The following is a 15895-nucleotide window of genomic DNA, read 5'->3' as shown; positions in this document are numbered from 1 at the left end:
CATATCAAGATTATAACTTCTTTGTGTGTATATAATTTTTTTTTGAAACGGGAAACTTTATTGATTCAAAGAACGATACATTGAGGTGATACATCGTCTTGAAAATTTCTCGGCCTCTGCTGGAAGGGCACACAACCAACAAAAGTTTGACAAGAATCCTGACACACTAATGATTATTAATCCTAAGACTAGACCGCCACCTGTGTGCCCGGGCCAAAAAAAATCCTTAGCCACCTGTGCCAAAAAATAAGACGCCGCTACAAGAATATCCTGCGAAGTATGCCGCTAAAGGATAGCCCATGTATGGAGCCAGTGCATAGTCAAGAAGATAACCTGCAAAAAGGAAAATTATTTGTTATAAAAACCCATTGTGTTTCTGCATAGCCAAACAGACCAACACAAGGCTGCCGCGTCCACAAGGACTAGTGGTTTAAATTTTTTGGTAATCCATTTAGCCAGCTCCCAAACATATTGAACACGTTGTGAGGTTTGAGTATGCCCCAGGCCGCATATACCGAAGCTCATACCATTTGCGTGAATCGGCAGTAAAAAAACAGATGTTGTATTGTTTCATTTTCATGACAGAAGCAGCACCGTTGGTTTCCTTGCTAGTTCCGTTTAGCTAGGTTATCTTTTATAAGAATGACACCTCACCTAAGATATCACAAAAAAAAATTATCTTGAGTGAGGTTCTCAGTTTCCAAATTCTCCTGTTTATGTTAGGAATATCTTGATGGATGTGATTTTACTGTAAAAACACATGTCTGGTCTAAATTTCATTTGAAATCATCTCTCTTGGCTTATGTGAGGCAAGATTGTTCCATATCGCCAACTTGTTGCCAATAAGATCTCTGCGCCAAGTTAGGTTTGAAATCTGTGTACGTAGTACCACCATATCTTGTTTTTCCTAACTATATTATATAGTTGAGGGTATTGGTCTCGTAGAGATCTATTGTCTAACAATATGTCTTCTCAAAATCTTACTTGAGACCCATCCTTTATTATGAAGGTTCAAATTTTAGAAAGTCTCGTTTGACCTTCATTAAACTTGCCCAAAAATGTGAATCTCCCCTCTTCCTTTGAACTTGTGATAGTGGTTTAGTCCCTAGATATTTATTGCGTATGATCTGCTGCCATGTACCATCATATAAATTATCTGACTCTGAACATATAGGGGGAACGCAGACTTAGCTAAATCCGCAAAGAGACGCTTATATACACTTGAAACCAGCTCTGATAAGGTACAATCTGTGATCTTTCTTTTAAATTGCTGCCACTTAAACACTTTGGTTTCATTCAGTTATTGTAATTTAACTATTTTCTTTTTTAAAAAAAAACAGGTAGACCTTCTTGAAGAGCTAGCTGATCCTGAAGTTATGGAAAACTCATCTGACCCTAACAAGACTGATAATATTATTGGCAGTCCATCGAAAAAGTACGTGCTTTCCCCTAATAGTTACGCATTAATACTAAACTGTACCTTAATTTACTCTTTGTGGAATAACACAGTTTGTGCATGTTAATTGTACATTGATACGTCCTTGACTATAACTAATCTTGCAGGATAGTTGGGCAACAGGACCATGCAAGTCATGAGAAGGCTACATATTCTAAAGGAACCAGATCAACCAAGAACTAATTTCAGGTGAAGTAGTAAATGCGTTTTTTATTTGTCCCTTATTATTACTCGCATACATTCATGGTAACATTATTTTGTCTATTTTCTCAGGCATTCGATGTCTTCCTATCCATCTTTGTTGGTCCACAACTTCATGTGTCCTTCGAACCTGCTGGCTATGGAGAGACAACAGAGATAATACCCTTGTTATTATATGCACTACGAACTTCTATAAAAACGCTGTAATGAAACTTTTATCGTCCGCCTATCACAAAACTATGTATTAGAACCGTTGTCTACGTACTACTTATACTCTTGATGAGAACCATTATCTTTTTTTTAGATTTTAGATAAAGGAAAATCCCAACCTTGAACATTCACTAGTGAATGTCTACAGCCAAATGACGAATTTCACAAAACAAGAAAGAAAGCCATAAAACAAAGAAAAGCTAGAAGACTAAGCTTCGAACTTCTTCATTCCCGCTTCAATCTTGTAAAGTCTTCATGCAGTAACAATCCATCACATCTCTCATTTGCTTAGAAACTTGAAGTTTGGATCGTTATTGATTGCCAGATCTATTCGGAAACCTCCACCCTTGGATCTCCAGAAAGCGCATCGGCAAAGTCTTCAAGAAGAAAAATGGTGCAAAAGTGTCGCCATCGATGGCCGGCTTGACACCATACTGGGATTTCTCCCTGCGCTCTTGGAGCCACCTCCGCACGCCTGGGCTAGCCGACCCATCAGAAATGGCAGCCGGCGGTCCATCTTGGACGGCCAAGCCTCCTAGCGAGCCATCCGGGCGAGGCCAGATGCCCCGTCCACCCCATCCACGGTCAGGAGCCTGCAAGCACGCCGTCACGTAGTAGCCACGCGGCGCAGTGGGGGAATGGTGGAGCGGAACTGTGACACCCGACCCATGGCTTAATAGGATTAATAGAATACTCATACTAACAAGTTGCAACTTCTTTTTCAGAAGCCGGTCTGCAAAGAACTCCGAGGTTAAGCGTGCTTGGCCCGGAGCAATTTGGAGATGGGTGACCGACCGGAAAGTTATTTTCGGGTGCGCACGAGTGAGGACAAAATGTGCAGAAAAGACTGGTGTTGGTCTGTGAAGATAGTCTATGTCCAAAATAGTATCAGAGCCGACTCTCGCAGTTTCACGGGCACGTACGGGCGTAAGTGCGCGGGCATGAGCACGGTCGCGTGGGGGCACAGATGCCACCGGCATGTGGACGGGCGCGTGGCGGGTCAGTGTGCGGGCATCTGGGATGTGCCGTTAGCACTGGACGCACGGACGTGGCACAGGGACCGTTGGCACTGGACGCACAGACGTGCCACATGGGCCGTTGGCACTGGAAGTATAGGACGTGGCCAAGAGAGGACGTTCCTGTCTTGGAATTGACCGACGGGGATGTCGGTCTCTTAAGGGGGTGAGTATATGACACCTCGACCCATGGCTTAATATGATTAATATGATACTCATACCAATAAGTTGCAACTTCTTTTCCGGAAGCCGGTCTGCAAAGAACTCCGAGGTTAAGCGTGCTTGGCCCGGAGTAATTTGGAGATGGGTGACCGACCGGGAATTTATTTTCGGGTGCGCACGAGTGAGGACAAAGTGTACAGAAAAGACTGGTGTTGGTCTGTGAGAATAGTCTATGTCCTTGAGAGCTGCTAGAGGTAAGCGGGCCCGGCCTCGAAGAGGCGGGCAGGGTTTGCGAAACCATTGGGAACCGGTCCGGTTACCGGTCAAACCGGACCGGCCTGGTTTGTGAACCGGCCGGTATCAAACCGGCCATAATTCAAAATTCAAATTTGAATTCAAAAAAATGAAAAAATTCCAGAAAATTCCTAAAAATACTACACGGTGCGAAGAATCTAATGATGTAAAACTTTCTCAAAAATTCGTTCATTTAGCCTAGTTTGAGGAATTTTGAAGTAAATTCAAAAAAAGAAAAAGAAAAAACACGAAGGCCCATGGTGGTCTGCATGCTTAGATAGGGTTCGGTGTGACCCGGGGGGGGGGGTCGCGCCCCACACTCGCTCCCTATCCGCCCGCATCCGCTCTCTGTCCGCCACCCCACCGTCCCCCAGGAGGCGACCGGCGCCCGCGGCCGATTAGCCGTGCTCCGCGCCCGGTTGGCCGCCCAGTTTGGCCGGCTTACCGGCGCCCCCCCGGATCCGGCGCATACCGGTGCGCGTGGCCGGCTTACCGTCCAGGCGGAGCGGTTTACCGGTCGGTGTCGCCGGTTACCGACCCGACCGGGAGAGATGGTAAGAGCTCAAATTTTTTGAGTAGAATGCTTGGTTAGGGCATATTTAGGTGTATGATTTAGAATATTAGATGATTTGTTTTAGGATTTAGGTTACATTTAGGTGTATGGCTGAAAAGTTATAGGTTTTAGGTAAGATTTAGGTGTACTAATTTAGGATTTAGGTAAGAATTAGGTGTAGGATTTAGGATTCTATTTATCTGATTGAGATGTTTTTGTTGTCCATTTATGCAGGTAGAAAATGTCTGGGAGAGATAGAGATGTTGTATGGGAACATGGTGAAAATCTTTATCCCGGATGGCGATGCAACTATTGTCGTACGCAGAAAGGAGGAGGTGGTGCAACAAGATTGAAGCAACATTTAGCTCACCGCGGGGCGGAGGTGGTCCATTGCAGGAATGTGCCACCTGATGTGCGGGACTTCTTTCAGCGTGAGTTGGATAGGGCAAAGAAGGCAACTGCTAACCGGGCCCGAGAGAAGTTGAGACGGGAGAAGGCTGCAGCGGAGGGAAACTATCCCGGTGATGAAGAAGATGAGGAGGCTCAGGTGCAGCGTGCCATGGATCTATTGAGAGAGGAAGCAGAGTTCCGACGGGGGGTTGAACAGAGAGGAGGTGCATATGAGCGTGGAGGGGGTAGTGGTTCGACGAGGGGGAATGTTATGCAGAGGATGTTTCAAAGGTCCACTTCGCAGAGGGAGAGTCCTGTGGTGGAGGACTATAACTTGGCAGCTGGTGGGAGAAGAGGAATGATGCAACCAAGGATTGATACAGGCTCCTGGACGCAGAAGGGTAAGAACGCAAAGGAAGCTATTGGTAAAGCTTGGTCAAATTTTTTCCATATTGCAGGAGTACCTGGAAGACAGGATGACAGTCCATACTTTATCAGCGCGGTCAGGGAGACACAAAAGGCTGAGCTGCTTAGAGTGCGAGGTATTGCTTTGATGTCCACCGCCGAATACCAAACCGCGTCCCAAATGGGGGTCTTCCCATTCCTACATTGAACTTTCATTTCATGTATATATGTGTATGACTCCGTATTTGTATGCACGCTTATTACTATTGTATTTGTATGGATGATTATAAATTATTGCTTTGGTAAGGTCATTTACATTAAAACGTGCATAGCTAATGCCGAAATTTCCTTTTATTTCACACCGGGGATCCATTTTTTAAGCGTCGGAAAACTGCTCGAAACCACCGGTATACCGGCCAAACCGGCCGGTAAACCGGAATAATCGGCCGGTATGCCGCTAGGAACCGGACCGTCCAAGTCACCGGTATACCGGCCAAACCGGCCGGTATACCGGTTAGAACCGCTTCAACGGGGAAATTTGAATTCAAATTTGCGTTTGGCCGGTTCCGACCGGTAACCGGTCCAACCGGTCCGGTAAACCGGAACCGGTGGCCGGCGGTTTGGGTCAACCGGTCGGATATTAAAACTGTAGGGCGCAGCAGATGGCAGGGATGGAGCAGCAGCAGCCCCCCGGCGTTGGGAGGGAGACCGATCCCAAACAAACTGTAGGGCGCCGGATTCGGGCGTGCCGGTGCTGGATCTGGGCTCAGCCAAACCGGGGGAAGCCACGCTGCCGTTGGCCACCAGCTATCGGATGGATAAACTTAAGAGCAGACGGGGGAAGAGGGATTCGGAGAAGATGAGCCCACCGCCACCTTCATTGCCGCCACACGGGCTTCCAGTGGCGAGCTCCAGTGGCGGCACGAAACGGAGGCGGTGGCGCCCATGTCACTCCCTGGGGCGGCACCGAGAACCATTACCTATATTTCAAATCTGTTCACCATCAAACAATTATTTCAAGTGTTATGCTCGTTTCCAATGGAAATTTCTAAAACAAAAACTGATGCTACCATCAATCGATTATTTCAAGTGTTATGCTCGTTTCCAAAGGAAATTTGTAAAACAAAAACTGATGCTACACTCTTCACATGAAACATATAAATAGCCTACGCGCAACACTACTACTGTACCGTTGCTTCCCTCGATTATAAAAAGGATCTTACTGCGCGGCTCTAGCATGTTCTACTCTGGCCCTTCCAGAGTGTTCGTTCAACTGGGTCAACGCGCTTTCTCATGTAGAAATCTCAAGAAGCTCAAGCTGATTCATTTACAGGTTTGCAACTGGCTCCATGTTTATTTGTAGCAAGTTGTGTTCCTTTTTCATGCATAGCATTGGACATCAATTTATAAAATTTGGTCCCACGTAGTGTCTATGTCTGATGGCATAGTTACTTTATTCCAATGCATTGACCACCTATATATTGGCTAAAAGAGAAAGGGAATTGGCCAGTCTACTACCTAGGTTCATCTCGTTTAAGCTGTTAGCACTGCTGTAATATAAGATGCAATGAAACTGCTACCCTCGTTGTAAAGACCTTTATCAAGGTTCCATCACTATGAGCATCCCTCGCCGTATAAACCTTTACAGTGAGGGTAGAGGTTTATACAGCCAAGCTCCGGACGTAGCCGTGTAAACCCCGGTCGTTCCCGGAGTCTAATTCACTATGAGCATCGGATGTCCGAACGTAGGCCCGGAGTATCCGGGCATATACCCAGAGACTCCGGGTACTCATTCGCCAACGGCATCTCAACGCTCATTTTAGCGGGCTCAACTAATCATTTCTTATTTTTGATAGGATTTGATTTGAATTTGCCAATTGATGAGTATGGTGCTGTTGATTTCGACTTTGTACAAAATATTGCTGGTAAGTTTTTGTACTTTCCTTTGTACAATTATTGAACTTTGTACATGTCGTTTGAGTGAGTGTATTTGTTTTTCTTACACGTAGAACATAGTGTGGAGGCTCCCATTGAACATCAAGAAGAAGGAAACCACAGAAGGAAGGAAATGTCAGAAGATCTCCGAAAGTGAGTTTATCAAGCTTTGTTGGAGCAAGAATGGCAAACTTGGCAAAAAAGACACTCAACTTGTTGCTGATCAATTTGGCCTTCACATTCGGACAGTTCAACTTTTATGGAAGCAAGGAAAAACACAACTTGCAAAAACTCTGTTCCCGTGGTGGTTTCTAGTCTAAAGAAGGGTAGAGTCGGCCGTAAAGCAATCCCTGTTGATTTGGAAGCATTGCGCAGCGTTCCTCTAAAAGAAAGAATGACAATAGAGGATGTGTGTGCTAAACTGAACATGAGCAAATGGAAGGTTCAAAAATATTTGAGAAAAGGGTTGCTTAGATGCCACTCTAGTAGCATCAAACCCTTTCTCACCGAAGCTAACAAGAAGTCTAGGTCGAAATGGTGTGTTGACATGATAAAGAGGGTTTGAATGGTGAACCAAGGTTTAAGGATTTTTTTTGATTTTGTGTTCATTGATGAAAAATGGTTCTATCTCTCTCAAAAATCTGAAAAGTATTATTTGCTACCTGATGAAGATGATCCCCATCGTACTTTGTGACTGTCAATGTTGAAACCTGCCTCCGTAACCGGCATCCTTCTGGCTTCAGAAGGTGGTCAGGAACTGGAAGTGCTGATGCTTGTTAGCACTTTCCCTGCAATGTTATGTGTAAACTTTCAGAGTCTCGACGTTGTGATGACTGTCCATGCTGAATAATCTCTGCACTGGCATTTGCGGGCCAAACTTTGTAAGAGCATCTGCAGCTGAATTCAATGTGGGCCAGTTTCCTTCCAAAGATCACAGGTGAAAGTGTGCTCTTTCAGTAGCTTCTAAAGATCACCTGCGCCATTGTTTTCATTTTCATTTCCTAGCTTTGGAATCGCAGGCAGATCCTGGTTTCAGTTCTGTTCCACATCCGTTGTTATGAGCGTGGTGGGATTGAGAGGATGGTGGAGGAAGAAGGGGCGGCTGCCGACGCGCTACAGTACCCGCGGTGCTACAGTACCGCGGGTACTGTTCACGAGGCGGCTGCGAGGGCGAGAGAGCGGCGGCTAGGGTTGGGGGCGCCGGGAACGCCGGCTGCAGGGCTTCGCCCACGGCCGACAAGAGAGAAGAGATTTCCTTCTAATCTCTTGCTTGATTAGATTGATAAATCTCCTCTCCTTATATAGAGATATTTACTTGACTCCTAAGCAAGCGACTAATTAACCCTAATGGGCTAAGGCCCAATAGGCCCTTGACTCCTCTAACATCCGTCTCCTCCTAGCCGGCCGATCCGCGGCGAAGCGCGCTTTGAGCCCAGAACGGCCAGTGACGGCGGGAGCACACGGGGCTTGCAGCCTTGCCACGGCATCCCACGCATCAACACCTCGCTCAAGTCCTACTAGCAGGTGCCGAAATCTTCAGCTCAGCAACTAGCAGGTGATTTCCTGCTGCAAAATTTTGGCATGGGCATACTGCCTGTTGCAGAAGGGGCATCATCTGCAGTTTCACATATCAGGGACTCAACCAATACATTCCCAAGTTCAGCAATCCTTTTCTATTTAATCATTTCCTAACGTTGCTCAAGCATTCAGAAAACTCTGTATCATTCACTAGGCTAACCTGCCTCAATATACAAATCCAAATCTGGATTCTACACTATATCAGATATATCAGATCTTTCTGCAAATCTCAGCAACAAAGCTGAAATATCAAATCTTTCTGGAATGGCTACCCCGACACTATGACACTAATCTGGGCTCTACTCTGAACCCATTAAGTCATAAACTATGTCTTGTGGCCTACACTAACAATGCTGCAGCTTACTAATCTGCTTCCTTGGTTTTTGGGTTCAGTTCCCAACTAGTCGTCTGTGTCATCGTCTGCGTCCTCTGCAAGCTTGTCGATCAGCATCTCCATTGTCTCGATGTACCTAGGCATGTAATGGTCTCTGATCATGGATCTGGCCAGCCGGATCTTGCCGTACATGCTGCGAGGCGTCTGGTAGATGGCAACCACCCCGTCCTGGTCGTGCTGCTTGCCAGTGTCGGGCTCTTTGGGTGAAGGCAACACAACCATGTGCATGATTCTTCCAGGAGGGTACAACTGGTGAGGTTGAGAGGGGATTGGCGATGATCGCAGTGATTTGAGAAGCTGCTCTAGGTGCACTTGATCTGTTGCTTTCTCCTCGTGGTTAGTTTCCTCAGAATCTGACCTCGGGCTATCAGGTTCTTCAGGAGAGTATGAGGCTGGTCCTCCTGCAGTTATTGGCTTGTCAGTGTTTTGGTCAGTTCCTGCATAGGTGGACATCAGTGCCGGAATGCCCATGCCCTGAGTGTGGTTCACCAATGACTCCAGATTTTGCCTATTTGCAGCAACAGATGACCAGCAGGACAGTGCCCAGTGCTTCTGCACTGTGGCACGTGCATCTGAGGAAAGGTTCAACTCCTCCTGGGATGGCACGAGGAATCAACTCAGTGCATTATGAATTAAAACGAAGAAGAATGTTCTATGGCAACTAGCTGTGACACAATTATTTGTTTCAAAGAACAGAGTGTTTACCACAGGAGTGTTAGATAAAAGCATATTGACATCAGCAACCTTGGATCCTTGATTCGGTAAGAAGGGAATGTGGGATCGCATGAAATTCAAAGAGCTATTTACAAATCCCAAGATTCTTGTCTGCTGAATTTGTTCTTGGAGGTCTGGAGCCCATGATGATGCCATAACCTGCAGAAAAAATTTACGACATTTGCAAAAATCATAAGGTTACTAAGTACGAAAATGCGTTCCACAGTTTAAGACAATACTTGAAATTAAGTAGCCATAAGATACCTCTGTGCGAAGGATGGCAGCCGAACCTTTGCCGAAAGATGGCACCAGGTCATCTCTGTTGACAACAGTGGTAATGAAGTCGTTGCCTGACTCAGCCAAATCCCAGGTCATGCAAGCAGCTGCACAGCAACCCTTCATACTGTGAGTATATTATACATCTCACAACAGGTATTTATATGGCACATCTTGCGACCAGATACCAGAAAAATGGGAATTTGGCAGCTTAGTCATGGAAATTTATGGGTTTAATTTCCTACCAAATAGAAGGAATATACTATTGGGTTCTTGTAGTTCTGTTTCAGACTACTTCTTTTTTCTTTCAAAATTAAGAAATTATGTCATCTGAATGGTTGAAAACAATCCACTCCACTGCAGTGGGAAGTTTAATATACTCACAGTGGTTTTGGTGTGCTCAATAGTCAAAGCTTAGTAAACTAACATACCGTGATTTTTTTTCTTGATTTTGGTGTGCTCAATAGTCAAAGCGTAGTTTCTACGTGGATACATTACCTGGTCCAAAGGCAATACATGAGGATGATGACAACTTGTTGTCCTCACGTAGCATGCATGTTAAGATTGCCGCAATACCAGCTCCCATTGAATGCCCAATGATCTAATATGAAGTTAAAAATGGAACAGTTCTGTTAGCCAGAAAAAAATGGGCACAATGAAAATGAACTAGTGAAGCGTTACAATAACTTCATGTATGTGTTATTTTTCTGTTAATTAAATTGTTCTGGTATTGATTGCTGAGAAATTATCAGTCATATTAGGTTCACCTAGTAGGAGATTATTCTTTAACCAAAATAGATCAAGAATTGTTGTTAGCCACTATTATAGTGATAGCATGTGCATGTATTTTGCAATGTACTTATTTACTTCCTCATATCATAAAAAATGGGATATACCATTGAACAGGGTCAGAATTTTGAAAAGCTACCTTGATTCTGTAGTCTGGGAATTGCTCCACTGCTTTGATGAGGCACGGGATGGCCTGATCTGCGATCCAACGAGCCGCTGCAACCATTCCGCAATGCGCATGTCCAGCCACCAAATTGGATCTACGTCCATTTTGTAACACTGAATGATGGAATGGAACCTCTGCAGCAGTTGCTGCTGTCAGCCGATCCTTAGTGCTGGTTGCACCCCGAATGAAAAGGAGGAAACATTTGGTGCTTTCATCGCGGACAACCGTGAATGCAGGCTTCATAAGCTGAAAAGAATCACAATGTTCTATTTAAGGGATCTCCATTTGCAATCTATGCTACAAAAACATAAATTGGCTCGGGTAATGAAAACCTTTGACTTCGACTTCCTTATGAGAATATCACTCTGGCCATAACCACCAAACTCCAGAAACACCTCATATGGCTTCTTTGAGAAGAACATGCAGAGCCTGAGGTATCTAAGAAGTCCAATAAGCTCCTGCCTTACTCCAGGGCCTTTCAGGGGCACGCAATTGCTGCCTGTGTACTCGTGCTGCCGATTGCCCTGAAAATAAGCATTAATGAGAGTGTTTTTCAGTATGATGCACGGAAGCAGATGGCTCAAAGCATGAGTTTTCACTAATAAACCAACTGGATTAGCATAGATTCATTACATCTCACAATATATAACAAACTGCTTATTTCCTTTTTCCTAATACTGTCTGACGGACAATCAGAATCAGATAACAAAATCGCTTATTTTTCTAAAAGGAAAAAATGGGAAAAACTTGTATTAAATCTGAACAGTTCATAGAAAGGCACCATGATATAGGAGAGATTGAGGTGAGAAGCAAAGCTATAGAGGATGCTTTGTCAGAAATCCCAACTATTCTGAACTTCAGTGCTGTCAACGCAATATGGTTAACTGACAGATATCCCCTGTTTGTCACCTCCAAAGCAACTGAAAACAGAAGCTAGACGTTCTTGCAACAGTGTGGTTTTTTTTTCTTGCAGGAGTTCCTAGTTGCCATACGCCCTTAAGAAGTTTTACACTTCTACATTAATCAGCTCGCATTAATCCATCATGCATCGATCAACCTCAGAGATGGGGAGCACAACCCCTGAAAATGTACCTTTCACATTCTCAGAAATCAGAAAACCAACTTAATCTTTGAATGTAAAAGGAATAATAAAAATTATTCCTGAAGGAGAATGACATGCAAGGCTGGCTAGTGGCTACTATCGGATCCCAACAAAATTCTCACAAATTGATCAAACTTGATAGTCTCAGCGCCAATCCAGAAGATTGCAGCAGGGTAAGCAAAGACCAAAACTTGTCCTACTAAATTTCATCCTGAATCCAGAAACTACGCCATCAAGATCATTTTTCTTAATCCAGTTACTCCTTTTGCAGCGAAAACAATTAAGCACCCTTCACACCCAAGATCACATATTTTTTTTGCCGTTCAATGTTCGTGATCAGTAAGCAGAGACAGGAGCTCTGCAATCCGAGCAAAGACAGCAGCACGGGCTCGGTGATCACCTCACCTGGATGCGCATGTAGTGGCTGATCCCGAAGGCGATGTCCCCGAGCGGCCACTTGCCGAGCGTCTCGGCGTACGCGAAGCCCGCCGTCCTCGCCGTCACCGCCGCGGCCTCCCTCCAGGTCGCCGGCGCCCGCTCCGGCCACCTCTCCTCCCCCTTGTTGGCCTCGTCCTCTTCGCCCGGCGGCCTCCGCGCCGCCCACGCAGCGTCGCCGGACGGCGAGGAGAGCCGCCCCGAGAGCGCGACGTAGACCAGCGCCGCCGTCCCCGCCGCCGACGCCACCCGCTTCGCCCCCATTGCGCGATCGACGGCGGTGCGCGCGCGCTGGGAGGCGGTGGAGGCGTACGTGAGCGCCCCCTAAATTTGGGAGGAAGAGGTTGAAGGACTTAATGGACGGAATTACCCCCTCGTTGCTAATTTCTTTCAACTTGTACTTTGAGGGGAAAAGAAGTTGCATCACATTTGAAGTAGTTGGAGAACTTTAAAATTTTGGTAGTAGCATTACATTTCGAAAGATTTAATTGAAAACGCGAAAGTTGCATGCACGAGTTTGCCTTGAAAAATAGTTTGGTCATGCAAACACAAGTTTTGTTGCGTGCTCACACGAGTACGCTTATACCAGAATAATAAATAATTAGTGCTGGAAGGCATCCACGCTGGATACTCAGCGTGTCAGTCAGTGTCACCACCCAAAATGGCAAAGCATATGTGAGCAGAGCAGGAACCCCAGGGAAGGTAATTTTGGCCTGTAAAACAAGTTTGTTTTTTTTGGCAAAAGGGTATTTTGGGAAACCCCAGGGCGGGGCATCAGCAGCAGCACCGCAGGATGATGCCGAGGCGGATGCTCGGCGAACAGGAGGATATTCCAGCGGAAGCTCCTTTTTTTTTTTGAACCTGAAGATCCTTCTTCTGCAACGGAATCGGAATGAACCACATGACTTTGTCGATCACTGACTGCTGTGTGGCATCATGCATTCCGTCCCATCATGCATGTGTTATAGCCGACACTAAAACAAAAAAAAATCACTCTTTTTGTTTCTCTGCTAGTAAAATCAATAGATGAAGATTCCCGTACAAGTTCAGGGTTTCCGCCATGTTATTTGATAGAAGTGAAAAAAAACACATTTTGTAAGTTATAACAAGCTGGAGTACAGCCATCGAGAGGAGCTAGAGGGGGGCAGGCAGTGTTTTCCAGCTGATCTCCTTCTCTCTTGTGGAAGCTTTTTTTTTCCTTCTTTTTTGAACTACTATATTGTCTAGTGGAAGCTTTGAATAAGTTTGGTCGTGCAAAGGGCAGGCACTGCGTGTTTGGTTAAAATTCACGAAATTACTGTAGCAACTTTGACCACTATTTTATAGTAGTAAACGAAGTCTAATTACAAAACCATCTCCACAACCCCCGTGTAAATCGCGAGACAAATCTAATGAGGCCTTTGACCGCGTGATTTGAGGATGGTTACTGTAGAATCACTATAGCAAATCATCGATTAATTACTGTCATTAGATTCGTCTCAAAAAATTATATTCATCCCTGAAAATTTTTTACAAATAGACTTCATTTAGTACTCCATGCATGCGAGATTCTCTTCTCAGGAATCGCGTGCCGGTAAAAAACCAAACACGGCATTTGTTGAATGGATCCGTGGAGACCGGACGGAGTAGCTAGTCAAAACCTCCAGCTCGCGGCGCCTGCTGTCGTGTCATGTCGTGTCGTGGCGCACACACGTTCACATCGTCAGACTCAGCTACCTGCTGCTATAGCTATAGCCTCCTCTCTAGGCTCGCTCGTCTCTGCGTGCACGTGCATGCTACAGTACTGCTGGATCCGCTGCCTGACAGGAGTAATTTGTACTAATTCAGTAATTCCTCCGCAATTTAGTGAAAAGAAGCGTGAATTTGTCCGTCCGTTCATCAAACAGAAAAAAAAAAACTAAACAAAAAAAAATCATGTGCGTACAATGGCAGCTCTGTTCAGTTCAGCGGCGGGCCGGCCCATCCGAGGTGTCACGCCGTCTGCTTCGGGCTGTGGGGTGGGGGTGCGGAAGCGGAGCCCAGCCACGTGTCGGTGCCTGGAGCGCACATGGCCGGCGGCGGGGCCGGGCGGGCGCCTGCTGGATGAGATGACCACCCGCAGGCCGGGACCGGGGAAGTGGGTCCCCAGGTGGGGACGGGGTGTCATCGGCGGGCACGTCACGTGGGCTGCTGCCAGCCGGGGCGGGCTCTGCTTCTTCTGTTCCCATCTGTGCTTCAGACCCCCCGGTTTCCGCTAAAAAGAAAAAATGAATGCGCCGGCAGAAAATCACTGCAAAGCTTTTGGCCATCTTTGGTCAGGGCTTTCAAATTTTTTTTAAAAAAAAGACGAATGTATGCATGGAGTACTAAACGAAGTTTATTTGCGAAATTGTTTCATGGATGGGTATAACTTTTCGAGACGAATCTAATAAGGTATATTAGTCCATAATTAGGGGGTGGCACTGTAGCATCACTGTAGCAAATTATAGATTAATTAGGCTCATTAGAATTAGCACTCAGCTGTGAAAAAAGTCTATAAACAGATTTTATTTGATACTCCAAAATAGTAAAATTTATTTTGATGTGATAGGGACTAAAAAAATCCATGGAAACACAGTTTACTCATACTTTTTTTTCATTCCAGTTTACTCTAGTTAGTTGTACTGTTAAGTAGTATTGGAGTCGCGGTTGTACATGTTTTGCAGGCCGCAAACATGCACGGGAAAAAAAATAAAGGAGACAACAAAACAGAGCTTTACATCAAGCAGCCGGTCCAAACGGCGAGGATGTATCATTGACATGGTTGAGCATGTGGTACGGTAGGCAATAGGAGACCTCAAACCATAATGAAGAAAACTTTGAAGATTATTATGATTATACAGAGGGTGTCAGTAATGCAGGTTATTATCATCGACACACCAGCCACAAAAATGTAATGCTTCTCTAATAACAAGATCACAAACTGTACATGAATCAACGGCATTGCTAGCTCTTGCACCGTCTCTACAGATGGAAAACAAAGGTGGCAGCTCTTGTTTGCAAGGCTGGCTCTTCTGGGTGCACGACGTCCGGCCCTAATCAAGGAACATTCTTTGCAACAATTATGGCTCACCTACTATGCTCAAATTGCTCATCTCCCACCACCGTATGATCTGTCCTGCAGTTGTCATGGACGCCTAGCTGGAGGTGTGCAAGATCAACTCCTATAGCCTTTCACGCCCCACTCTCCAAGCCAATAAATGCAGGATTCCCATTTTTTTTTCTTACCAAAACTCAGCACAATAAGTTGATGCCAAACGGTGCCTCCCAACATGGCATTGGTCGAAATTAAAGAGGCTGCAATAAGTTTAATCCCACCACATTAGTACTATATTCTAATCCAAGTTAATGGTTTCAGGTACCATTTTGGTTAGTGTTAATAGCATGATGATGGTGTCGCTCTGGATGCTCATCAAAGCTAAACAAAGGTCAAGAGTCATGGTTTCTCCTCCTTATTTCTTTTTAGGGCACTCTTCAGAAAAAAAATCATTTTTAGGGCAAATAAAGTGAATGTATGGATGCATTGTAGTACATTCTCGACATGATGTTAAACAAAAAGAAATGTTGGTTAAATATTTAAGTGCCACTCCAAACTACTCCAAATCATCCATGGAAGAAAGAATTTGGGGGATCCCATCTTCAGATGCAGCACAGGGCCCCACAGAAAGACCCCAGCCCCACCTGTCATCATGATTAGCCCAGCTGCCTTGTGGGTCCCTTGATACTCCCTTCCAGGCATACAGCCTGCGTTAAGCTTTTCATCCAGGAGCAGCCTATTACTGTCGGCGAAAATTTTACACA

General features: G+C 45.3%; 1 protein-coding gene and 1 long non-coding RNA gene across 3 annotated transcripts; one reads left to right on the top strand and one right to left on the bottom strand.

The window, feature by feature from the left end:
• The first annotated feature begins 30 nt into the window (after positions 1 to 30).
• Positions 31 to 1932, top strand: LOC120645178. 2 transcript variants are annotated; one of them, XR_005664166.1, is made up of 4 exons: positions 31 to 1241; positions 1345 to 1435; positions 1564 to 1645; positions 1730 to 1932. It is a non-coding gene; the product is annotated as an uncharacterized LOC120645178 (long non-coding RNA). The 2 variants fall into 2 exon arrangements; XR_005664165.1 differs by having other exon boundaries at positions 34 to 1241; positions 1341 to 1435.
• A 6343-nt stretch (positions 1933 to 8275) lies between these two features.
• LOC120645176 lies at positions 8276 to 12355 on the bottom strand. The gene is made up of 7 exons (XM_039921953.1): positions 12047 to 12355; positions 10872 to 11063; positions 10513 to 10785; positions 10083 to 10185; positions 9573 to 9691; positions 9300 to 9467; positions 8276 to 9188 (listed from the first exon to the last, which is right to left on the bottom strand). The coding sequence occupies exons 1-7, from the start codon at positions 12338 to 12340 to the stop codon at positions 8601 to 8603; spliced, it is 1737 nt and encodes a 578-aa protein (XP_039777887.1). The 5' UTR covers positions 12341 to 12355; the 3' UTR covers positions 8276 to 8600.
• Positions 12356 to 15895: the final 3540 nt, after the last annotated feature.

The sequence above is a fragment of the Panicum virgatum genome, chromosome 8K, assembly GCF_016808335.1.
Source record: "Panicum virgatum strain AP13 chromosome 8K, P.virgatum_v5, whole genome shotgun sequence".
Taxonomy (NCBI): domain Eukaryota; kingdom Viridiplantae; phylum Streptophyta; class Magnoliopsida; order Poales; family Poaceae; genus Panicum; species Panicum virgatum.
This window is presented reverse-complemented; position numbering and strand designations above follow the sequence as displayed.